This window comes from Thamnophis sirtalis, unplaced genomic scaffold (assembly GCF_051295495.1).
Source record: "Thamnophis sirtalis isolate CommonGarterSnake01/CBP01778 unplaced genomic scaffold, rThaSir2_p1.2 scaffold_8, whole genome shotgun sequence".
Classification (NCBI taxonomy): domain Eukaryota; kingdom Metazoa; phylum Chordata; class Lepidosauria; order Squamata; family Natricidae; genus Thamnophis; species Thamnophis sirtalis.
Window position 1 is genome coordinate 18,433,663 of NW_028261388.1, and position 27,064 is coordinate 18,460,726.

The following is a 27,064-nucleotide window of genomic DNA, read 5'->3' on the forward strand; positions in this document are numbered from 1 at the left end:
ACCAGGAAGCTGAACTTCTGGTTTCTAGCATGCACATGCATGCTGACCAGCTGGTATTTGTGCACGCCTGCATGCCAGAAACTGAAAGACTAGGTAGCCAGCACACACCGGAAACCAGAAGCTCAGCTTCCCGGCGCGCGTATGCACACCGGGGAGCATCTCTTCTAGTTTCTGGAACTCCCCCATGTGCGTGCTCCCGTTTCAGCACTTGGTGCTGAAAAGGTTGGCCATCACTATCCTAGAACCAACACATCTGTAAATTGCAAGGATGATTGTGAAATCTGATCATCAAGCTAGAATTTCATAAATAGGGGAAGAAAAACAGCTCGCTCTCCTCGCAGCATGTAAAAGTGGTATTTGTTTATTTTTTTAAAATATAAAAACAACCGCCAAATGCCAGGGTAGCCAATCATGTTTTAGAAATACCCATGGAATTAATTGTATCAATAAATCCATCAAAGACACAGCTGCCTCCATGGAACTGTGAAGCCATCACTGCTTTTCAAGAACCACACACCAGTTTCCTTGGTCATAATAACTTCCTTCCACCTTTATGCAGTCTAATTGTTTACACAGCCGTTCCAGTTCACCCTCACAGAAGACGTGGTAATAGCGGTGAAAAACAGGGTTGGGTTCTGGAACAGATGTAGCGCCATCCAGAGGCTGACAAAGTTCAGTATGCCTTGTCTTCTTCTTCTTCCCATCTTTCAGGTGCCAAGGGACCAAGACATCTTGAGTTTCAAAGGAAGTTCTATTTGTATGAACTGGAAGGCTGGCAGGAACCACCTGGCTTGGGCTATTGCTTGTCCCCTTAGGCTCATTACAGTCCTTGCTGGGCTCTGCCAAACCTTGGCATTCGGTGCTGCCTGTTTTATTCAGCGTGCCGCTGACAGCTTTGCCAAGCCTTTTATCGCTAACTTTTTCCCCTTTCAGATACTTTGACTTCTGCTCCTTGTATTCCTGCTCCATAGCCCAAACGTAAACAAGTGCTTTTCCACCAGGTCTCAGCAGCCGAGTCAGTTCACAGAGCACAGCCAGCCTCCTCTCCTAATCATGGGAGAGAAACGCATATACTCATCTTAAAGGTAAAACATAACAAAACTAAAAAAACTGTACTCAGAACAGAAACAAAACACAAGGCCGAGCTCAGAGAATTAGGAGCACTGTACTATTCTGTAGTCTGTTTACTTCTACTTTTTAAATTATACATCTTTCATGCTTTTCAGCTATTTAATAGAATTATATATCATTGAAATTAATATAATATAATGAATATACAATTAAATATTTATTTTTAAAAATTCAGCCAACCATAAAATAAACAAACCATAGAACAAGGAACAGATACCATAACATGTAACATCTAAACAACTTAATTGAAAGAAAGAACCAAGAACTATTTTCATTACAGGCAGTCCTCAACTTACAACCGGTTGTTGCTTAGCAATCATTTGAAGTCATGACAGAATTATGACCACTTTCTGAGAATTGTCCATGCCCTGCAGTCACATGACTGCATTTTGGGCGCCCAGGAACTGCTGAGGAACTGCAGTTAGTCATGCCAGCCGCATGACCACGGAGATGTCTTCGGACAGCGCTGGCTCTTTTAGGCTTTGAAACAGAGATGAACACCGCCCTCTAGAGTCGGGAACGACTAGCACCTCCCTTCGACCAATCAGATCCCACAGATTAGGCCTCCTCCGGATACCATCAGCCAGCCAATGTCGACTGGAGACTCCCCAGGGGAGGGCCTTTTCTGTGGCTGCTCCGGCCCTTTGGAATGATCTCCCTGTGGAGATTCGGACCCTCACCACCCTTCAGGCTTTCCGCAAAGCCGTTAAGACCTGGCTGTTCCGGCAGGCTTGGGGCTGATGAGTTCCCAGCCCCACTCGAATTGTTGACTGTTGTGTAGTTTTAATTTGTCTCTGTATCCTGTCTTGTTTCGTTCGTTTTTTGTATTGTCCCCTTTCCCATATGTCTGTTCGCCACCCTGAGTCCCTCCGGGGAGGCATACAAGTCTAATAAATGGAATGGAATGGAATGGAATGTGCAAGGGGAACCTTTACCTCTACCTTACGGGATATTAAGAAACTTAGAAGAACTTTCCTGGTACAAGAATTTCACAGGATGGAAAGGCTCCCCAGAATTTCTTTTCTTTTTTCTTTCTTACTCCTAATCCCACCCCAGAAAATAGTTATAGACAAAAAAAAAATGAACATGGTAAGCCTTAATTCAATGGCACCAATAACTGTGATGTAAAAATCAAAGGAGCAATCTGGAAGTTCTTTGGGAGCTTCAAAAATGGAACTGGGAATCACAGTTCCCTGGAATGAAAACAACAACAATGACAACCATGAAACAGAAGGATAAACTATATTACAATTGTTCTACTTTTAGGTAGCTTTAACTTACCGCTGTTGAAAAATGATGGATGACTGCAATGGATATGCAAGCATCACAAGAACCACTCCGTATTGGCACAGTGAGTGCATCGCACACCAAAGCCTGAAATTCCTTCTCTCCACAGATGTTTACCAGAGTCTTACTACGGTCACAGCCCAACTGTTGAAATTTATAAAAAAAAAGTGTGAAAAGTCTGTACACAAACTAGGAGTGAACATTAAAAATGTGTAGCTTTTCAGAAACAAGCAATAGTCAAAGACCCAGTTTTCTAGATCCAATATTAAAATGTGGTTAACTTTTTTCTCTTTAGGGAAGAGAAAATAATGATCTAAGTGCTGGATTAACAGCGTGCATGCATGCTTCTTCAGTGGAAGGAACAGTAACAGCTGGCTGCCCAGATGTGAAAGACTGTAAACTCCAAATTACACCTGCAGGTATCAAAGCTTTTATGTTTCTCTCTTTTATGCTGTTCTTTTAACACAATGCACCACACTGATTGCCTTGATTTATAAGTCTGCTTCCCCCCCCCCCCAAGACTTATGGGATAGTTAAATATTAGCTGCATTTTATAGAAGGTGGGGAATGGTGGCTCAGTGGCTAAGACTCTGAGCTTGTGGATCAGAAAGGTCGGCAGTTTGGCAGTTTGAATCCCTACTGCCGTGTAACGGAGTGAGCTCCCATTACTTGTCCCAGCTTCTGACAACCTAGCAGTTCAAAAGCACGTAAAAATGCAAGTAGAAAACTAGGAACCACCTTTGGTGGGAAGTTAACAGCGTTCCATGCGCCTTTGGTGTTTAGTCATGATGGCCACATGACCACGGAGATGTCTTGGGACAGCGTTGGCTCTTTGGCTTTGAAACAGAGATGAGCACCGCCCCCTAGAGTCGGGACGACTAGAGGAGAACCTTTACCTTCACCTTATAGAAGGTGAGCTTATCAACACTCAGTACCATTAAGAAACCAGTTCTCTTTCTCATTCCTGCCATCACGACACCCCATCTGGGATCCAACTGACGTAACTAAAAGTAGGGTTTACATTTTAATGCCATTTTCCATTATCATCTGATACTCACAGAAGCAACAGGAAATGGACCCTGACTCATCCTGTGCTCCATGTTTCCCCCAGGGAAAGGGAATATTTTCTCACCTCTTCCACCAATTGCATTCCTGCTATATGTTCTGTCAATTTGCCAAATTTAAAAAAAGAAGGAGGGGAGAGGGAAGGATAGCAAAGAGAGCAAACAACCTATGCCCTTTTTAAAAAAAAAAAATCTTTTTTCTCCAGTTAAGACAATTCACTTAGGAATGCTTGCAGCAATATTAGCTCTGACCTTGTTTATTTGAAATACATCCTGCTGCCCCACTTCTCTTCTGTAAGACACTCAAAGCAGCTTGGAATAAAATCAATACACATGCAGTTATTCAGCAGAGGACATCAAAACTACAACATATACAAGGCATAGTAGGCTAGGCTGAATGCAAAGCCTAGGCCTGTGATTGCGAACCTAGGGCACACATGCCAGAAGTGCACACAAAGCCATCGCTCCAGGCATGCCATCCATCACCCATTGCTCTTCTGGGTTCCAATGCACACATGCGCGCCGGCCAGCTGGTCTTCGCGTGCACGGGAGCACCGGAAACCGGAAGAACAGCTCCCTGGCACACATGCACATGCTTGGAAGCTGAGCTTATGGTTTCCAGCGCATGCCAGCCAGCTGGTCTTCATGCACACATGCATGCCGGAAACTGGAACCATGCATGCTGGAAACCGGAAGCTCAGCTTTCCTGCGTGCGCATGCTCGCTGGGGAACAACTCTTCCGGTTTCTGGCGCTCCCACGCGTGCACCCTGGAGAGCTGCTCTTTTGGTTTCCGGCGTGCCCATTTCAGCACTCAGTTCTTAAACTTGTTCTTATTCAAGTAAAGGTAAAGATTCCCCTCGTACATGTGTGTTAGTTGTTCCCGACTCTAGGGGGCAGTGCTCATCTCTGTTTCAAAGACGAAAATGAAGAGCTGTCCAAAGACATTCTCCGTGGTCATGTGGCCAAAAGCACACAGAATGCTGTTACCTTCCCACCAAAAGGTGGTTCCTATTTTTCTACTTGCCTTTTTGCGTGCTTTCGAACTGCTAGGTTGGCAAAAGCTGGGACAAGTAACAGGAGCTCACTTCGTTACGCAGCACTAGGGACTTGAACAGGGGTGAAATCCAGCAAGTTCTGACAGCTTCTGGGGAACTAGTAGCGAAAATTTTGAGTAGTTCAGAGAACTGGCAAATGCTACCTCTGGCTGACCCCGGAGTGGGGTAGGAATGGAGATTTTGCAGTATCCTTCCCTTGCCAAGCCCACCACGCCACACGCACCAAGCCACGCCCACAGAACCAGTTGTAAAAAAATTTGAATTTCACCACTGGACTCAAACTGCCAAACTGCCTTTTGATTGACAAGCTCAATGTCTTAGCCACTGAGCCACCGCGTCCCTCTTTTTCAAGTAGATTTATCTAAATTTTGGAACAAGCTAGTCTCAAAGTCAAAGCAGTCCACCTGTAGAATTCACTGAGACATCTGCTTTTGGTATGAAATCCGAGTTGTTGGTGTTTTTTTTTTTAATAATCTATGGCATGAAAAAGGCATTTATACTTGTGGCTGTTAGACAGCTATATAGTTGTATCCCTCCCTTTTTTTCCAATCAGTAAGAAGTGCAGAGGCAGTCTGAATTGGGTTTATTAATTTACTACCAACTGTAGGTTTCCTATCACAACCCAGTTCAAATAGCACAGAAACACACAGCAGGAGAGATGACTTTAATTTTCAATCTCAAGAAAAGGAGCACTGGAGCACTCTCATTTGACCTTCAGATCGCATCAAACAACTAGTGGAATGGCTTTGTGGATAGCTTTGGAAGGCCAGCAGGATTGTAGCAGAAACACTTCTACTGTATTATTGCTATCAACTTGAGAGCAGCAGCTATAGAACGACGGAGATCTGAAAAGGAAGCAGCGGACTGAATCCAAGTAGCTTCTTTTCCATTGGTGCAAGAAACAAGCAAGCTTGGTAATTCTGCCCCACGCTTATAGCCTAAAACTCTAGTAGGGTCCTCAGCAGGGGTGGGCTGCTACGGGTTCACCTGTAGCTAACATTATGGCCATTTTGGAGAACCTCCAAATCCCACCCCGCTAGCCAGCCCCACCCTACTTGCCCCTCCCAGGAGTCTCCACGCGGCCCGTTTTGGATGCAGGTAAGTGCAGTGCGCGCGTGGAGGCTCAGGGTGGGTGAAAAGTGGGCCTATTGAAAGTTCGGGAAGGCCAGAAACAAGCCAGTTTCTGCCCTCCGGAGAGCCTCCGGAGCCTGGGAGGACCATTTTTGCCCTCCCGGAGGCTTGAAAAAAGCCTCCGGAACACGGGGAGGACAAAAATCCCCCCCCCCAACATGGTACAGGAGGCCATGCCCACCATGGCCACATCCACCCAGCAAGCAGGCAGAGAACCCCTTTGTAAAGATTTTGAAGCCCACTCCTGTTTTTATTACTTTTTAGATTCTTTTTCAAAAAAGACAGAAGAGTAACATTGAATGGCAAAGCAAACTGTCAGGTTCAAGCATTACCTTTATTTCAAATAATGTTACTTCTCCATGGACTCATAAAAGCTGAAAGGGAGACTGGAAACTTTACTATTTTGCCTTTGGATAAATAGGTATTTTGTGACTAAGTACATCCCCTAATACGCTCTCAAAATTTAGGAACATCCACGAAAACTCCATAAGTTGCGAATCCTGATTTATATTCTCCTTCGATACATTACACTATTCCCCAAAATCCCACAATGCTTTCTGAACAGAAAAGTAATATATAAAAATACGCACACACATACACACTTTTCAGTGATGTTTCAAAGGTTGCCAATTTAAGGTGAGCAAGTAAAGCCCCACTTTATGAGTGAAATAAACCTATGAATTTTTTATTCATAGAGTATATAAACATGGTTATTCATAATCATCATGGCAATCCAGGAATCAGTCTGTTTACAGGCAAGATATTATATTTGCAAAGAGGAAATAAACTACATATAAAAAGTTTATTACAGTAAAAAAACAAAAAAACACAGGGAATCATGTAAATCTGTACCACGGATTGCTTGCTATGAATATAAATGTTGATCTACAAGACTAATTTTAGTTGATGGATTAGCTGCTAGAAGACAATAAAAACAGAATGCAAAAGCTATAAAACTAGGTTTGATTCATGCACTTGCATATATCAAATGAAAACAATGCCATGTAAAGTCAAAAGATGGGACATACAAAAACCAATAAATAGTTTCCTTTGGTAACTCTTAACAATTTACTCATTTATTTTAACATAAATAGAATTTTTTAACAACAGGTTATTTATTTTAGTGTTTCCAACCAAGACAGATTAAATTCTCAATTTAGTCAGCTTTAGCTGCCAGTTACAAAGTGGTTTATTGACAGAATATATGCCAGATCTAATTCTCAAAGCAGATTTGCTCCATTTCATTAAAGGGAAAGAACTGTAAGGGAGGAAAAAACAATATTCCACATTTCAGTTTTGTTGGATTAGGGTAAATGTAAAGTGCATGCCAAATGTACATAGTGCTATTCATATCATAGATTCGCCGTAACTGGGAAATCTTTATTGCTGATGGTGCCAATTTCATTACTGGGTATGATCATAAAGACTTTGATTTTAATTAAGAACATTTACAGCACCAGAGCCCACCATCTGCAGAACAGACTGCGCTCCAAACAAACAAATTGGTCCATTCTGTTGTTTACAAAGTCTAAAAGTATTTTTCATGACTCGGTGAAAAAGAGAATGTTAAAAAAGTGATGAAAAGAATTTCTAGCAATAGGCCTATGCTAGTCGTACCCAACTCTAGAGGGGCGGTGCTCCTCTCTATTTCAAAGCCGAAGAGTCAGCGCTGTCCGAAGACGCCTCCATGGTCATGTGGCCGGCATGACTAGATGCCGAAGACACACAGAACGCTGTTACCTTCCCACCAAAGGTGGTTCCTATTTTTCTACTTGCATTTTAACATGCTTTCGAACTGCTGGGTTGGCAGAAGCTGGGACAAGTAACGGGAGCTCACTCCATTACGCGGCACTAGGGATTTGAACCGCCAAACTTCTGATCAACACGCTCAGCATCTTAGCCACTGAGCCACTGCGTCCCTGGTTCTCTTCTAAAGAGACAAAATTCCATTCAGTTTAATCACTTTCTGCTGTCCCAAGTAAGAACAGTAAAAATGAACAGAGAAGCAGGAATTCAATCAAAAAAGACAACCCTGGGATGACATTGCAAGAGGCAACAACACTGTAGTGTGATGAAATGTAATGAGCTATAGCTTAGCTAACCAAGAGGAATAAAGCACATGACAGCCAGAATACGAAATCCTAATTTGCATCTAAATTATATCAAATAATTGCGAAGTCAGGCTTCGTTGTAATGTCCTATGTAGCAAAGTGAATCCACTGCCCAAAATAAAAAGATTAGATCTTGCAATAAAAATACTTTGGAGCACCCATTATTTCAAGTGTGATAAAAAATACAAAGGAAATGCCAGCAACTCCAGAGGAAATTTCCCTTTGGATAAATGTGATGAAGACGTCCATGGAAATTGGAAAGAGATGATTACTGCAAAAAAAATAATTATTATTTTATCATTCCCCCAACTAACGCTCTGATCTCATTCATATTATCAGAGGTCATTTTAACATTTTTCTAACTAATTAACTTTCTTCACTCTCAACATGCTTCTGCAATCAGGATTTATTCAGAGACGCACTTCAGTCCAGCAGCCGACTTGGAAGGCCAGGGCTGAACGTCGGAGCATGGGCAATAATGCAGATGAATACCGATGAGCTTTTTTCCCGACAGTGGTACAAACACCCTGCTTGCCAACAAGATGTTCTGCACTCGATGTGCTATTTGTATTCATACCCTGGATATACGGCAAAGACAGAAGGGAGAGATGCAACCTTGAGCCCTGTGGCAGACCATACGAACAAATGGGAACAGAAAAGCAGGAAGTCCAGAGAATGCAGAAGAGCTTCTGCTGTGAGATTAAAGAAAATACAGAGAGAAAGCAGTGCCACGTGTAATGGGGACAGATGAAACCAGAAGCTGAAAAAGGTCACACTACAACTGATGAAAGGACAATGGAGATGTAGACACCCATGGACTTCAACTCCCAGAATTCCTGAACCAACCATGCCCACAAGTCACAAAGTGGCCATAGTTGCTCACCCTTCAGTTAAGAGTATGTCTAGGAAGTGTAAGCTCTTATTTCCTTTTTCTCTTGTGAATTTAATTCCTGAAGTATATTCGTCATTCCTTTGTGTGTGTGTTCTTTTTTGATCATGGCAAAAATGTCAACTACATAGTGTGCAGTGGTGGGCTCCTACCACTTCGGACCGGTTTGGGCAAACCAGTAGTGGTTTGGTGGCCTGGGTCACTAGAAGTGGCAGTGACCCAGGCCTACCACGCCCCCGAACTGGTTCTCCAGGGGCACAACGGGTGCCGCCATCTTGTTTTTTGGTTCTGCGCATGCGCAGAACATTTTTATTGCACTGAGCATGTGCGTGCACACGGCACAACCACAAGCGAACCAGCAGTAGTGACTGCCGGAACCCACCCGAAAGTGTGAATATTTGGGGGTGTATCTTAAGGAGTACTCCTGCTTCCAGATGTTACATTACTCTCTGTGCTAAGAATCCTGAAATAGACGAGTGTTCCTCTAATCTGTTTTCATTTATACCGATATTTTGGGCTGGCCATTGATATGAGTAATACTGCTGCTTCATTGTTGTGTCATTGTTATTTTATGGCTAACATTTGAATCCTATTCATGTACAGGTGGTCCTCAACTTACGACCACAATTGAGCCTAAAATTTATGTTATTAAGTAAGACATTTGATAAGTTTGAGTTCGTTTGTTTGTTTGTTGAGTTTTACAGTTTATGACTTTCCTTGCCACGGTTGTTAAGTGAATCACTGAAGTTAATAAGTTAGTAACTCGGTAGGTGAATCTGGCTTCCCCACTGCCTTTGTCAGAAGGTCAAAAAAGGTGATCACATGACCTTGGGACACAGCAAAAGTCACAAATATGAACCAGATACCAAGCATCTAAATTTGGATCACATGATCATGGGGATACTGCAAAAGTCGTAACTATGAAAAATGGTCGTAAGTCACATTTTTCAGTGCAATGAATGGTCACTAAATGAACTGTTGTAATTTGAAGTCTATCTGTATTTTATCTATATAGAAGTTGGCTCTAAATGACCATCAAAAACTACAACATTGAAATACAATCTTGAGGAGAAACTGACTTCTAGTCTACCCCTCAGATGACGAAAGTGGCATTTACTAAATAGCAGTAAAGAGCCCTTTTTCAGTCACTTTCCAGATGATGAACCTCATGAATTAAAAAAAAAATGCTTTCGCAACTCATGCCCCTACATGATAACAACTATTAAAAATAATTGGATGGTTTTTACTTCACAAAAATCATCCATCAGAAAAATTAAATGAAAAGGCCCTTTTCCTTAGATTTTCTTCAATAAAATAGAGGATAGAATATACAAAAGAATAGCTTCTGTCCCATTTTTGGTCTCGGCATCGAGTGACTGCATTTCTTTAGACCAGAAAACAAAGAAGTCAAAACGTTATGGTTTCATCCTAGACTGAAGCCATATTTCAGCAGTAGCCCCATTTATTTCTATTATCGAAGTAGCAATTAAGATAGAAAATGCAGAAGAGAATAATTGTAAGGGAGCACGCAACCCAGGAGAGATTAATTACTTATCCAAGTTCAGGGAACAAAAAGGAACATGAGATGCTGTGGGCATTTAGCTCTACTTCATAATAACTAACTCCACCAGGTGGAATTAAATCATTTAAGTCCATTGAAATCTGATTGATGTAATGTATCAGAAAGCTAATGGACAGAGAACTACATCTAATTTTGAAATCCAGCCACCAAATGAAATTATGTGGCTCCCCAGAGAAATATCTCAGCTATAACTAATAGCATGAGAGTCTTGAGAAAGCAAATTAAATTCTGGCAAACGCATACAAACACAGCAAAAAGAATGACAGCATACAGAGAAAAAGAGAGAAATTCCATTGGTCTACTTCTTCTGAAACTGTTAAAGGCCCTTTAATAGTTGCTTCATGTAAAGCTTTGTTTTCCACCACAGAGAAAGCTGTACCACCTTTTTGGGGGGAAAGATGCTATACTGAAAATAAGAAACCTATTGTTCTGACCAAGGCTTCCCCAGCAGCACGAACCCAAGTCCTCGTCCCGATAAATCCCTTTTATTTAATTTACAGTGAATTCCTCTCCAGCAAAGTCCCGACCCACAACCTTTCAAGATAGTTCACAATTACTGACCTTTATCAGGCTTGGAGAGTGGCCAGGCCGATATCTTTCAGATGCCGCAATACTTGGCAAGAATGCAGGAATGAATAATTGTCTCCTGCAAACACCCCTCCCCTTTCGCTCCTCTTTTATTCCCTATGGGAGGGGCCATTCACCTGTGCACATTGGGAACAGGCTCCAGCTGTTCGTCTGCCTCACTGATGTCTGACGCCAAAGGCAGCTGATAACTGTCAAACGGCCCTGGCCCTATCTTTGCCTCTGATGCAGAGCACTTGTCAGAGCCTTCCCCAGACTCCAGGACTGGCCAGTGTTCCTCCCCAACCTCCTCACTGTCCGAATCTGCTGACCGCTGGCAAGCTACAACACCTATCTCTCACTGGCAGGTGCGTTTCCGGCAACTTTCATTCTACTTTTAAGCTTTTGCTGTTTGCTGTTTCTAGTCTTTAATCTCCAAGATATTTTAGCTTCTTGGCTGCTAATAAAATCTGAGTTTTGCTGTTTGCTGTTTCTAGTCTTTAATCTCCAAGATATTTTAGCTTCTTGGCTGCTAATAAAATCTGAGTATCCAAGCTTCCCATGAGCGAGCCCTTCTGTGGAGCAGAAATGAAATCCATCAGTGGTTTTTACTACAAATGGCTGCCTGGAATGCCTCCAAGGCACTTCAAAACAACAGAACCATTTTCCATGATCTACCAATGGGGGAGGGGGGCAATCCAGATTTATTTCATCAAATCTGAAAAGTGAGGTGTTCCAAGGTGCTTAGAAAGGCATCACCAGAGAATTGGGTAAAATTGGGCACCTGACAAGGCTCCTGTCAGGTAAGGGTGTTCCAGGAGGAGCCACAATTTTGGCACAGTGGTTAGAGTGCAATACTGCAAGCTACTTCTGCTGATCACCGACTGCCAGCAGTTTAACTGATCGAATCTCACCAGGCTCAAGGTTGACTCAGCCTTCCATCCTTCCGAGGTGGGTAAAATGAAGACCCAGATTGTTCGGGGCAAGAGGCTGACTCTGTAAACTGCTTAGAGAGGGTTGGAAAGCACTAGAAAGCGGTATATAAGTCTAAGTGCTGTTGCTCTTGCTATTCTCCCCCTTCTTCTGCTGTCTCCTGTTCACTGTCTTGTAAGGGAACAAGGAGAAGGAGCTATAATTGCCTTGACCTTTCCCACTGCAAATCAATTCAAAATCAGCTCACAGGGAAAGGATCACTGAACATTCAGTAGCAACAGAGAGAGATATGATGGTGGTGAATCAGCTCCTGGACAGGGAAGTGAGACAATCTTGCTGAAGGATTTCAACAGTATGTTGCTGATACACAACTAATTCACATATTGCACTAAGCCATGGTTTATCAAATAAATCACAATTGGCTGGGGTCATTTCACGGGCCTGCCAGAATCATTCTGAAGATGGTGGATCTTTACTTTATGGATTTGCAAACTTTTTTAGACCACATAACTTGTTTGTTAGGGGAAAAAAATGGAACTCCTGATAAAGAGACACAGTCTGACCTTGGTCACCATAAGATGTGTGGACTTCAACTCCCAGAATTAGGGGAACAATTGCAGGAACTGGATATGTCTAGTTTGATGTAAAGAAGGACTAGGGGTGACATAATAGCAGTGTTCCAATATCTCAGACGTTGCCACAAAGAAGAAGGAGTCAAACTAATTTCCAAAGCACCAGAAGGCAGGACAAGAATCAATGGATGGAAACTAACCAAGGAGAGAAGCAACCTACTTTAATGGATCGAAGCAGGAACGACGCGAGAGCCAGGACTTCAACAAGAACAGATTTATTGGAAGAAAACAGGAGCTGACAGCGATTCAAAACATCCATTCTGCGCCAAGGTATTTATACAGACTTTGTTCAAATGGGGAACCAATGGGAGGCCGGATAGCGGCCAGCAACTGCTGACGCAGTACCCTGGCCAATCAGAACGGCTCGGCTGGCTAGCAACAGTCTATGCTGCGCCTCAGCCAATCAGGGCTCATCATAGACTGTTGCTGGCTTCCCGGTCGTAAGTGGAGGATTTTATTAATCCTCAACACCTACAACTAAGGAGAAATTTCCTGACAATGAGAACAATTAATCAGTGACTTGCCTCCAGAAAGATTTGACAACCATTTGTCTGAAATGGATAAGGTTTCCTCCTTGAGCAGGCAGTTGGACTAGAAGACCTCTGTTATTCTGTTATTCTGCTCTAGGAATAGAAAATTGGTGATGTTCAACTAATTTTCTTTCCTGCCCGTCATCTCTCTCAAGTCACAGAACACAGAACACAAGAACAGAGTTTGAAAAACCTCGCCTTTTGTAATTAGTGGTCATCTTGTAAGGGGAGGTTGTTAATTTTGTTTTTAAATTGCATCATACAGGATGATTTATATACTGCTTCAGACTAACAGGGTTCTAAGAACTGTACAATTAATGGCTGCCACATTTTGCGTCAGCAGAAGTTTAAGTATGACTTTCTTTTCCCCCCTTTCACTTTTTCCTCTATATTGACATTATAAAAATATTGGAGTCTTTCAAAGTAAAGGTCTATTATTATCATCATCATTATCATCATCATCATCATCATCATCATCATCCCTGGCAGATACATTTATCTCATTTCTATTCAATTACAAAATGCAAGTTACTATTAAAATCTCCGCTATTACAATGCATCTGCTTTCAGCAATTCATTTTAAATCATGTGGAATCTATTGAATTATAAACAGGCATATTTATGCCTGAACGATATAGCTTGGAAATGAGTATTAGTTACATTGCAGATTCGAATCTTTGAGCAAGACCCACTGGACAGAAAAATCAGAGCCCTTTTTGATAGACTCCCACAAAAAGAAAGTTACAAAATGTAATATTTTATTGTTTCCTCCAAAAATAAATTGATATTAAGATTGAGTTGTTTGGGTTTTTTTTGCTTTGGGAGGCAGTAATTTTTCATCTGTGACAATCTGTCTTTGACAATACCTACATATGAAAACTGACAACTGATGTACTCATTTTAAAAAGTATTATATCCTTTTTAATTATCTTTATCTTCTAGTGGGATTTTACAACATCTGCCTTTTTGTTCTTACAAGAATTCAATCTATACATTATTTTGATTTGGATTTTTGGCTACTGCAATATCATGCAATGATGCTCATTGCCTGTAAATGTTGGGTTTGTTGATTGCTCTTATGACCGAATGTAAGATTCACTGCAAACACCATAATATCCCAGGCTGCAGACATAACCATAACAAGCTACAATATTAAAACATTGTGAGCATCAGGGCACTGCTGTATAAACTATGCAATTGTGCAATTGTGCATCATGACATCAAAAGCAAGTGTGTAACTTGTGTTGCTTGCATGATAATGTTAATTTCTCCCCCTGCTCACCCTTTGATTAGAGTGGAGTTATTCACTGAAAAAATAGGGACATAGAAGTAAATATGAGAAGTTAACCTGAGACTCTTTGACACTCTCCTACTGTTTACGTAATATAGGAATCTCTAATTATTCCATTCATTTCTTGGCATCTCCATATAAAATTGTTTTCCTGATAATAGGTATCTATAGAAATGAATAATAAGGGTTTTTTTTTAGTTTCAAGGATTTAACAAAGATTAAGAAAGATTTAACCAAGAAAACAAAGATTTAGTTTAGAGGATTCCACAAAGAGGCGGTCAATCTATTTTCCAAAGCACCAGAAAGCAAGACAAGAAACTAGGGATGGAAACTAACCAAGGAGAGAAGCAACCTAGAACTAAGGAGAAATTTCCTAACAGTGAGCACAATTAACCAGTGGGAATAGCTTGCCTTCCAAAGTGATGGGTGCTCCATCAATGGAGATTTTTAAGAAAAGAGTGGACAGCCACTTGGAATGGTATAGGGTCTCCTGCTTGTTCAGGGGGTTGGATTGGAGGACCTCCAATGACCCTTCCAATCTGTTATTTTGTTAAAGACCCAGGAGTTGAATAAAATAATGCAGTTCTTGAATTTGGGCTGGGAAAGGAGACCATCCACTCTCAGGTAGATGGTCATTTGATCAACATTATCAGCTGCATAAGGAGAGATTCCTAGCAATGTAGTTCAAACCAGCTAGCTGATCATTTGAGACCCAGAACATTCATTTCCTGCTTATGTATAACATATGTACGTTATGTGTAATATATAGGGTTATATATGCACGAGGATGTACCCATATTTCAGGCCATGACCTCTGATTCAGCCGCGATTGTAACAGTCAAGACTAAAGCTTGCCATCATCCATAGACTATGATGTGCAGCAGGTTTTGTAAGAATACGGCCAGTTGTTTATTATAGTCTCAATACCTGAGGAGAGAACAATGCTTAACTGACAATAAAATTCAGTGTATATTCACTAACAAACATATTTTGCTGTTTTTGACTGTCAGGTAAGAACCCACTGGATTGTAGCTTAAAATTCCCTATGGTTTTTACCTCAAATAAAACAAGCAACCTAGATTTATTATTCATTAGGCAAAAATAATCCCATTTCCTAAAGTTATCCTCCTTCCCTGAAAATAAGACCTCCCCGGATAATAAGCCCAATCGGGTCTTTGAGAGCATGCACTAAATATAAGCCCTCCCCCAAAATAAGCCACCCCTGAAAATATTGCAACACAGCAATCATGCTCGCTGCCTCCCGCACCTCAAAAAAAATAAGACCTCCCCAAAAATAAGGCCAAGTGCTTATTTCGGGGGTCAAAAGAAAATAAGATTCTGTCTTGTTTTCAGGGGAACATGGTATCTTCAAAGAAAAAAGAATAGACAGAGAGAAATAGTCCCTATAAACCACCTCAAGATGGCCATTCTTGAGAAAAATAGCTACAAAGGTACATTTCCTCTTGAAACAGCTGTACTAAAAGTCAACGAATTCTTTCATTCTTGTCCCAATGGATTATATGGACCCAAAGGAGATTTATCACACTGCATTAATCACCAAGCAAGAAAGGTTGTGCAATACTCACAACTGCTTTACAGACTGACAGTGTAAACTCTCTCCTATACACCTCACTTTGGATCTCCTACGTTTTATTTCTCTCAGAACTTATTTTCACATCTCCTGTCACCCCATTCTATGGACAATATTCCATGCGCCTACTAATGTAAATGATGATCCAAGAAATCCTGGTAGATATAATTCTCACAAACAAAAAACCCAAAGAATTCTAATTTGGTAACCATGTTAAGCCTGAAACATCAAAAGCAAAGTAATTATTGTGCCTTTTTAATTTAATTTCAAGGTATCTGGGTTTTTTATTGGTTTAAAGTCAGTAGAACCCGATGATCAGAAAATGTTCAGCTGCATCAAGAAGCCCCTTATACATAACTCTTCCTATCTGAAAAAGATCCAATAATCATCTAAAATTGGCAGAGGCTTTATGGAAAATGACTTAAGAGAGTTGCAACCTGCAGTTCAGCGAAACAATTATTCAGCTCCAGCAGCCCCTAACTGAAAGTAATTTCATCTAGCTCCTAAAATGCTATCCAGTTTTAATTAATTCACATTAATTAATTGTATATGCTTCTGAGAACGATGTAATTTCCTGATTATACCCACCACATGGACCTAACCTCTTATACCTAGATGGTAATGACTTTAACATATGGCCCCACAATCAATATTTGGTTTGGGTGATGTGGCAACACACAACTAAAACCTTTTAAACTATGATCTGATAGGCAGGATAAACTTAAGAGAAGCCAGGAAAGGTAATACGTTTGCTTTACAGATTGCAATCCATCAAGCCTAAGACTTTACAATTGCTGTACAAGCAATTGTAAAAAAAAAAAAACCAATTAGTCTGAAGTTAAGCAAATTCTCCTATGATTTTAATCTTTGGATGTAGATTGAAAACCTATTGCTTCATTATTTATGTCTCATATATTGTTGTCTTTTTTTAGATATGATTACATGATGCTTCCAGCAAACATTACTTGATATTACAACTACCGTATTTTTCATAGTTTTTTGCAAAAATGGGCCCAGTTTTGTTTTGTTTTTTCAAAAAAGGGGCATGACTAGCCCTTAGGAGGCTTGTAGAGTGTTACTGGGGAGATGGGGGGCCAAAAAGGAGCAAAAAACAGCCCATTTTTTGTGAAAACGGGCCCATTTTTTGTGAAAACGGGCCCATTTTTTGTCAAAAAAGGGCATTAGGAAGCTTAGAGAGTGCTCCTGGGGGCTTGGGGGGGGCAAAATTAAGCAAAAAACGGTTCATTTTTCCTCATTTCTGCCCTCCCCAGCCTCCAGGAGCTCTCTGAAAGCCTCTTACAAGCTACGCAGGGTCATTTTGGTGAAGGGGCGGGGTTTCAGGAGGCAAAAAAATGCTGTAATCAGTGTATAAGACGCACTCAGATTTTCAGCCTCTTTTTGAGGGAAAAAGGTGCGTCTTATACTCCGAAAAATACAGTAATATGAATCTGGACAAAGTGAACCAGAATGTGGTTTGATTTATTCTATTATCTAATATTTTTATAATGGCCTGATTTATTATATGAAAATGGAAGGTAGCTGTTTCAGACACACTCAAAGGGAAAATGTGAAAACCATAGAACAGGAGTGTCAAACTCAATTTTATTGAGGAGTACATCAGGGTTTTGTTTGATCTCAGGGGTGCGTGGGGGCATGGCCATCTTGACATCACTTTTGTCGGGGGCGCCTGTGATGGCCCAAGCCGTCTGCCAGTGGAAACAGGCTCATGAGTTCTGCTTCTGGCTGCGACTGTCTCCTGCAATCCTCTGCCAGTGAAAATGGAGCTAGGGAGGGCCGCATGAGGCCTTCCCAAGCTCCATTTTTGCTGGCAGAGGCACCGCAGGCAGGTCCTTCTCTGTTTCCAAGACAGCCCCGCTGGCCAGATCTAAGCACCCTGCGGGCTTGATTGGGCCCATGGGCTTTGTGCTTGACACCCCTGCCATAGAAAGAAAACAAATGGGATTGGTAAATATAGTCAGAAAATTCCTTGCTAGGAACTGTGCAATGTAATACTAAGAATAGGCCTAAAATCCTATCCAGTACTATGTATGGTTAGATTTAAAAGCATAGTTCAGGTATGAATCAGTCAAGTCAGCCAGGTTAGGAGACAGAAACTATAAGAACTATGGAATTCCATTTTAAATATTTTCCTGATCTTGTACCAAAGAGAATCAAGGCTGATCAACAATCAGCTTCTTTTTCACCCCCCCTTACCTTTTGGGGCTAAACTATGTTTATTTAATAGTTGCTGAAACCTTCTTTAAGGGCAACTCAATGCAGTTAGTCCTCAACTTTCAACCACAATTAAGCTCAAAATTTCTGTTGTTAAGCAAGACAGTTGTTAAGTGAGTTTTGCCCCATTTTGTGACCTTTCTTAACTTAACAATTAAGTGAATCACTGCAGTTGTTAAATAAATCTAGCTTCCCCCAGTTGCTTGTCAGAAGGTTGTAAAAGGTGATCTATATGCCCTTATGATCCTTGTCAGTTGCCAAGTTGCCAAGAATCCAAATTTTGATAATGTTACCACATTATCTGCAACAGTCCTAAGCGTCAAAGATGTCATAAGTCACTTTTCTTTGCTGTTGTAACTTTGGTCACTAATCAAATGGATGTAAATTGAGAACTACCTGTCTTCTCTTACAGCCGCCCCCAATAAAAGATTTGGGGGATTTTTCATATATCTAACTTAGGCAAAATTATTTGCAGCTGAATTGGTTTAAGCACTGAAACAACTTGTAAAGATTCTCTGAATATTTATTCAGTTTAGATGTATTTTGATTATTTATGGATTTCGCTATAAATTTTTATCAGTTTCTTGCCTCTAAAGCGAAAGAGTAAACTGCTATAGGATGTCCGTAAGGACGCCAAGAACTAAAAGAGATCACCTGTTCTAAATTTTAAAAGGTTATTTAAATGTAGCATATAAATAAACACATTCTGGTAGGGAGAACTGCCATTATCTCAGAAGGCTACCGTATTTTTCAGAGTATAAGACACACTTCCCCCCTCCCCAACACACTAAAAGGTGAAAATATGGGTGTCTCTTATACACTGAATGTAGCCCCGCCCATCTGCTGGCCCCCACCCTTTGGCTCCGCCTCCCAGCAATTTACCTCCTTGCAGCAAACAGCCTGTTTCAGCTTCATCACAGCCTGATTAGCACAAGCAGTTGATTGTCAGTTGGATCGGCCTCCCAACCACCAGGTGTTTCAGGCTGCAGAGATTGCGATTGCCTATTGCTGCCTCCATGTGCCCCATTTTCAGCCTCCACATCCCATTTTTGGCCTCTGTGCACCCCGTTTTTGGCCTCCGCATGCCCCATTTTCCGCCCATTCCGATCCCCACCATCTGAAACAGGCGGAAAATGGGGCATGTGGAGGCTGAAAATGGGGTGTGCAGAGGCTGAAAATGGGGCTTAAAGAGGCTGAAAACAGGATGCGCAGGCCAAAAATGGGGCAGGCAGAGGCGGCATTAGGCTATAGGCTAACCGACAATCAGTTGCTTGTGCTTATCAAGCTTTGCTGAAACTGAAACAGGCTGTTTGCTGCAAGGAGGCAAATTGCTGGGAGGCAGAGGCAGTTTTTTTTCCTTGTTTTCCTCCCCTAAAACTAGATGTGTCTTATACTTTGGAGTGTCTTATACTCCCAAAAATATGGTAAACCTTTGATCCCGGTAACCGACCCAGATTGGAACCTGCAACATTATCCTAGGACTTGTATTATTTGCTTTCATTCACATAAACAAAGCTTACAGAAATGCAAACCATATATCATCTTACCATATACAACTGTTTGCAGAGGCCTAAGTACTTTCCATTGCCACAGCCAACATCAGCCACAATAGCCCCACACGGCAAGCCTTTAAGGAACTCCATCACTTGTGGCCACGGACTATGCCTGGTGTTGCTAAAATGCCTGGCAATGTCTTCATACACTTCATGGACGTACTTCTGCTCTAGCACAGAGGCATCTTTGTCAATATTGTGAAACAAAGGCGCCCTCTCTTTATGCTGACTGTCGCATACGGAAGCAAATGCTGGAGGAAGGAGATTGGGAGAAGAAAGGCAGAAGATAGGTTTAATTGTGAAGTTTTAGACCCAGAACAATCATTTTATTTTATTGTATTTTCTTAACGGGGAGAATATAGACTGTTGCAAATTGAACTGCAACTTTCAATGTTAATTTTTATTGCAAAATTTAATTACAGATAGTCCTGATTTAACAACAGCTAAGTGATGCATTTGTAAAGCGTGACATCACATAACTGTGCTGCTTTGCAAAGAAATTAAGGCATTGCTGACATTAAGTGAAGCCTGCACCGTTGTTAAGTGAGGACATAACGTGCTTGCTATTTGCAAACTCCTGCTGTCTCCCCCATTGGTTTGCTCCTAGGAAGCCAGAAAAGACGTCATAAATGGTGACCACATGACTGCAGGACACGCAATGTGTGTATGAGGACCAGTTGTAACTACCAATTGCTCAGCACCACAATTAATTTGAACAGTTGTTAAGAGAGGCTCTCAGTCTGTTGCTTTCCTCCTCTTAAATAAGAAATTGTGCCATGTTCAAAAGGTAGTCATCACTAACCGGGACATTATGAAACAGGATTGGAGTAAGCAACGAGACTGTAGATATCTCTCTTGGCAGCTAACAAACTTCCTGCCCCACCTAATATTCTTTTATAAGTGAAACACAATATATATGGGCTAAAATCTTTTTATTTGCCTCTGAGCCTCAAATAGATGCCGTAGGCAGTTTTAGAAACTGAAAAATATTTCAGGACATACAAATGTAGGAGACGAAGAGGAAATTAGAGAATAATCTCACCAGATTGTTATTCTGGGCAATTGGTAATGAAATTGAACTCACCTTTTAGGAAAAGTGCATACAGCAAATCCCAAATTAGAAATATGCCTAGTCATACTGTAAAAGTAAATAAATGATTGACTGTGAATTAGCTGCTATGAAAATCATATTCCAGGAATGATATGCTGGTATGGCCAGGATCCAACCTACAGTACCTCAAGTGTTTCTCTATAAAGGTAAAGGTTCCCCTCGCACAAATGTGCTAGTCGTTCCCGACTCCAGGGGGCGGTGCTCATCTCCGCTTCAAAGCCGAAGAGCCAGCGCTGTCCAAAGATGATTCTGTGGTCTTGTGACTGGCATGACTAAACGCCAAAGGTGCACGGAACCTGTTACCTTCCCACCAAAGGTGGTCCCTATTTTTCTACTTGCATTTTTACACGCTTTCGAACTGCTAGGTTGACAGAAGCTGGGAGCTCACTCTGTTACGTCGCGCTAGGGATTTGAACCGCCAAACTGTCGACTTTTCTAATCGACAAGCTCAGGGTCTTAGCCACTGAGCCACTGCGTCCCTTTGATTGATATAGTAGCAAATAAAAAAGTCAGGCTGGCAAATGGTGACACTCACACATTTATTCATCCAACAATATGGATGAAGCTTGTCATTATGTTCCTCAAGCTATTTTTCAACTTCCCAGCCTAGACTACAACTCTAGTATCTTCTGTTGGTTCCCTACCCAAACACTAGACAGATCCAACTTTTTAGCCTGTTTGAGAATGGCCAAAGTTAGTTTGGTGCTGCCATCTACTGGACACTTATATGTTGGAGCTCCTTCCTCTTTTCTACTTCCCTGTCATCTTCTAGTGTCCTTCTGGAATGGCCTTTCTGGAGACATCAAAGGGTTTCGTTAGAAGAGAAGCCCCTTCTCTTAGAGCTCAAAGAATCCCCTTGGCCTGCCTGTTCATTTTCTCTGATTCCCAGCACTTGTAAATGACAATATTAATCATAGTTTAGTTACCCATGCACTCTTCTTTTTAAAGGTTAATTAGAAAAAAAAAGGTCAATGAGAAAAGGGGATTATTTATTCCTTGCATTTCATGCAAGGTTTTCAGAGCTTTCAGACTGATCGAAACAGAAGGAAGAGAGAAAGCCACAATGAAGGCAAGTCATGTTTTTCTCTGGTTTTTGTAACCTGGTACTGAATCAGACATCTTAGGATTTTAACACCGAGAATTCCTAGTCAGCTTAAGGTAAAGGTAAGGTAAAGGTTCCCCTCACACATATGTGCTAGTTGTTCCCGACTCTAGGGGGCAGTGCTCATCTCCGCTTCAAAACCGAAGACCCAACGCTGTCCAAAGATGTCTCTGTGGTCATGTGGCCGGGATGACTCAACATCGAAGACACACAGAACACTGTTACCTTCCCACCAAAAGTAGTCCCTATTTTTCAGTGACGTGCGGTCAGCTTTAGCCCTGGTGAGGCACTTTTTAGACTTGTGGACTTCAACTCTGCTTCTCCCTGCCCTGCCCTGCCCTCTTGAAAAGCCAGAGCTCTGTCAGACTGAGCTAGTTGCTCCCAGAGAACTCTAAAAAGCCTCTAAAAATGCCCTCTACAGGAGGCGAGAGAATATGTGCCTCATTTGCATAAGGAATTCTTTGCTTGTTAACCCTTGCTTAACTCTTAAAAGGCGAAAAATTCCTTATGCAAAAGAGGCCCCTAGTTCTCTGGCCTCCTCCTAGTTAATACTGAGAGCAGACACCAAGCCACTGTGACTTGAAATCTGGTAGCAACTACCCTGGCTTTAATTATTTTAAGAAAATTATTTAAAATCCTTTCCTTTCTCTGAGGAGACTGGTGAGGCCCCGCCTCCCTTGCCTCTAGTGACTGCATGTCCCTGCTATTTTTCTACTTGCATTTTTTACATGCTTTAGAACTGCTAGGTTGGGACAAGTAACAGGAGCTCACTCCGTTATCAGGCGCTAGGGATTCAAATCACTGAACTGCCGACCTCTCTGATCGACAAGCTCAGCGTCTTAGCCACTGAGCCACCAGGTCCCTGCTCTAGTCAGCTTATACAAGGCCAAACAACGGAGCCAGAATTATGTGGGGGAGAAAGCTGACCTTTATTGTCTAGGCTAATAATTATGTATAATGACACCACAGTGACACCAGTCTTAATGGCCCAGACTCTATACAGTAGATTTCAACATAACCCATTTATTTCCAGACAAAATTTTTCATCAGTAGCCTAATGTACCATCACAAAAATAAACATAAGAAATCTGGCTGTGAATCTCATGTACATAATTTGAAAGAGGAAAACAAAGCTATTATCCCGAGACACTTGTTACAAGTGACCGTGCTAAACAAATTGATTTTTTTTTTTGCATTCGTATAGAATCCATTTAACTTCTATTATAGGGTGTTAATATGCTGGAAAGCAAAGCACCAGCCTACAGCCTCATCTATATTTCTTGGAGATAGAAAGCATGGAGAGTTGACCTTACAGTTTTGTTGGAAATGTGCCATCTGCATAGAAAAAGGGCAGTGGAAACCTTCTATGTATGGTGCTTGGTAATTTCCCACAAGGCAGCTGCCCAGGCTGGCTAGGGAATTGTGGGAGTTGAAGTCCATAATCTTAAAGCAAGTTCGGAGATCCCTCCCTGACAGCCTTTCTCTGAGAACATTATAGTGTTTCTCAACCTTGGCAAGGTGAAGATATCTGGACTTCAACTTCCAGAATTCCCCAGCCTGCCTAACTGGCTGAGGAATTCTGGGAGTTGAAGTCCAGATATCTTCACCTTGCCAAGGTTGAGATAGCAATAGCAATAGCACTTAGACTTATATTCTGCTTTACAGTGCTTTACAGCCCTCTCTAAGCTGTTTACAGAGTCAGTATATTTCCCCCCAACAATCTGGGTCCTCATTTTACCCACCTCGGAAGGATGGAAGGTTGAATCAACCTTGAGCCTGGTGAGATTTGAACTGCCAAATTGCAGGTGGCCGGCAGCTAGCAGAAGTATTGCTTTGCAATATATTCTCCTTTATACAGGTAATCCTCAAGTTACGGCCACAATGGTGCCTGATCATTTCAATCATAAGTCATAACCCATTGTTTGCTATGGCATGACTTTGCCAAAAACTGGAGGTAAGTGCCGGTTTCATAAAATGTGGTCACTTGATCTTGGGATGCTGCAAACAGCCATAAATGAGGCCACATTGCTGAGCAATGTGCAGTCACTTGATCATTGGGGTTGAGGAGCCACCATCGGAACTTCAGATTGGGGTCGTAAGTTCCCCTTTATCAAATAGGTTGTAACTTTTGAAACCAACAGTCACAAACTGAGGACTTCCTACATATTCACAATATATTAGAGAGATTAAGATGCTGAGGTGGTGAGTCGGTGGCTACGATGCTGAGCTTGTCAAACAGAAAAGAGCCGAGGTGGCGCAGTGGTTAGGGTGCAGTACTGCAGGCCACTTTAGCTGACTGTGATCTGCAGTTCAGCAGTTCAAATCTCACCGGCTCAAGGTCGACTCAGCCTTCCATCCTTCCGAGGTGGGTGAAATGAGGACCCGGACTGTGGGGGCAAGTTGCTGACTCCATTTGCTAAAAAATTTGTAAACTGCTTAGAGAGGGCTGAAAGCCCTATGAAGCGGTATATAAGTCTAATAAATAAAAGAAAGGTCAGTAGTTTGGCGGTTCGAATCCCTAGCGCTGCATAACAGAGTGAGCTCTCATTATTTGTTCCAGCTTCTGCCAACCTAGCAGTTTGAAAGCATGTAAAAATGCAAGTAGAAAAAATAGGAACCACCTTTGGTGGGAAGGTAACAGCATTCCGTGCGCCTTCGGCATTTAGTCATGCCGGCCACATGACTACGGAGACATCTTCGGACAGCGCTGGCTCTTCGGCTTTGAAATGGAGATGAGCACCACCCCTTAGAGTCGGGAACAACTAGCACATATGTGTGAGGGGAACCTTTATCTTTACCTAAGATGTTGAAACCAAAATTATCTGTTCTAGTTCACTCCTAGGTATGGAAGCTGGCTGTGTGACTTTGGGCCAGGCACTCTCTCTCAAACCAACCCATCTCATAAAGCTGCTGTTATGAGGAAGATCACAGTCTTATGAACACCCTAAAATTAAAAAAAAACCAAGATATAAATTTAATAATAAGTAAAAAGATGTCTGGACTTCAACTTCCAGAATTCCCCAGTCCCAGCTTGTAACTCCAAATGAGACCATCAGGAAAAAGAGCGTAGGAACCCCTGAGCTAAGAACTAATAAAATAGAAAAGTAGCTTTCTAGTTCTCTAGAATTTTAGAACTCTTGGCCTTTTGTATGGTATTAAAAGTTCTGAATGTTCTCTCAGGCATATCAGCTGATGGAATTTTAAACTAGCTTTGTGGGTAGATCTGTCTTGTTCTTATCATCACTGATTGGAAAAGGAATGATGACTTTTAGGCCCTGGATCTGTATTATATTATTACTGAACTCTTCAGTTACTATTTTGGATTATTATTTTAATAATCATGTTGTTTTATTTTAACCCTCTGAAGACTGTCTAAAGCAGGGGTGTCAAACTCGCATTGTCATGTTGTCGTCACGTGACGTATTACGACTTTTCCTCCCTTCGCTAAAAGGGGGTGGGCATGGCCAGCGTGTGATGCATCTGGCCCGCGGGCTGCGAGTTTGCCCCTCTCCCCGGTCTAAAGTCACCTCTGAGGTGGATGACTATATAAGTAGCATACTGTAGTAAAGATAAGCTATGATGTAACTCACAAATAATCAGACATGTCTCAATTCAATATCGGTTCTAGGATTAGATGGGTGGATTTTTTTAAAAAAAATACAATTCTGCAATAGGGACTTATAATTGCTGTTTTTGAAAGATAAAATTATTACTGAAAATCACACTCTTTTGAAAAAGATTCCCAATGAAAGAGGCTCAAATTACATGCAGCACAGTACTTACAGCAGCAACAAGGGCTTCTCTTTATTTTCCGGAAAGTGAAAGATATTCTCTTTCCCCTTTTGTTTAAGGTTAACTTTCTGATGTCAGCAGTGATGCTTCCAACATTCTCTCCTTCTGATGCTTGAACGACGTCAAATTTCCTTGGTGTAATACTTTAAAATAAAACACAAGTCACGATTTCACTCCCTTTTTTATTACCTATATATGTAAAAACATGTGCGTGCGTGCGTGCGTGCGTGCGTGCGTGCGTGTTCCACCATAACCCTGGAACGCCTCAAGCAATTTCAACCAAACTTGGTACACAGATGACTTACCCTCTGGAAACAAATACTGGGGGGAAAGACATGTGGGTTTCAGCAGTACATCAAGCAGTTGTGTCCAAAATGTCTATCTGTCTTATGCAGAGGTGTTTTTTTGGGGCTTTTATAAAGTTTTAACAAGCAAAGCAAAAGCACAGAAAGCAACAGTCTTGTTTTTGGTTTACTCCTTCTTTTTTCCCTTGTGAATCCAGAAGGCTATCCCAGTCAAGGTTGAGTCTCACATAACTCCCTGATACGGCCTGTCTCTGCTCGGTGAGATAATGGGCTAAAAGATAAACGTCTACTTGAGATCATGGCTGTAATGTGCATGTCTGTACGTAACCTTTCCTCTTTTCCCACATCTGGTTCTGCTAATTAGGTGAGCTTGTAGTTATCCGAGATAACCAGCTACTGAGATCACGGTAGCTACGCATGTCTTTACGTAGCCTTACCTCTATTCCTTCAAAGACACCCCTAACGCCCCTTGGGGTGTGTGTTCCGCTAAGATACACCCTGTTCTGTCTTACAATGGCTTCTACTGTACCGCCGTAAAATGGCTCCTACTGTGCAGCGCAGTGGAGTCGCCATGGTAACGGCTTCACAGTACTCCACAAGGGGGCTCCCTCTGGTAAGAGGGAAAATCCAACGTGGCCCGACAAAACCGCGCTCGTCAAAATAGCGGCGAAAAAAAACGCATCGCTAAAGCTGCGACGTCATCACCGCGGCGACAACAGCGCGGCGACAGAAGGGCGCTTTAAAACAGTGCGGCGGCAGAAAGCCGATTTAAATTAAGGTAAGGGTTAGGGTTAGGTTTAGGGTTAGGGTTAGGTTTAGGGTTAGGTTTAGGGTTAGGGTGCTGAGTGCTTCGGAAGGCGTGGATTTGCCCTCCGCGGTTATGTCGTTGCGCTAGGGTCACCTTTTTCCTTAGCGCTTCGGACGGCGCGGAGTTGCCCTCCGCACTTATGTCGGCGCGGATAAGGGCTTCGCAACCAAAATCCAACATTAGAAATTAAGGTGGTATCACTTTTCTTGACGCTTCTGGGGGCACAGGGAAAAAAATTGTAACTAATTTAATTGTCGCTAAAATCAGGGCTTTTCCTGTCTAATACAGGATTATAATAAATAGATACCCAGGCAACACAGGGTTATCAGCTAGTAGTGCACCTGGGGGCTGGGGGAGGAAAATTTGAGT

At 41.9% G+C, this 27,064-nt stretch overlaps 1 protein-coding gene across 4 annotated transcripts in view; it reads right to left on the reverse strand.

Moving 5' to 3' along the window:
• Positions 1–340: 340 nt before the first annotated feature.
• Positions 341–27,064, reverse strand: part of ALKBH8 (alkB homolog 8, tRNA methyltransferase) — a 62,726-nt gene continuing 36,002 nt past the window's right edge. For all 4 annotated transcript variants that reach the window (XM_087721171.1, XM_087721172.1, XM_087721173.1 and 1 more), the window contains 4 exons: positions 25,574–25,725; positions 19,572–19,828; positions 2,413–2,562; positions 341–1,047 (listed from right to left, as the gene is read on the reverse strand). In XM_087721171.1, coding sequence (XP_087577297.1) covers positions 493–1,047; positions 2,413–2,562; positions 19,572–19,828; positions 25,574–25,725 — 1,114 coding nt within the window. In that variant the 3' untranslated portion in view covers positions 341–492. The remainder of the gene's footprint in view (positions 1,048–2,412; positions 2,563–19,571; positions 19,829–25,573; positions 25,726–27,064) is intronic.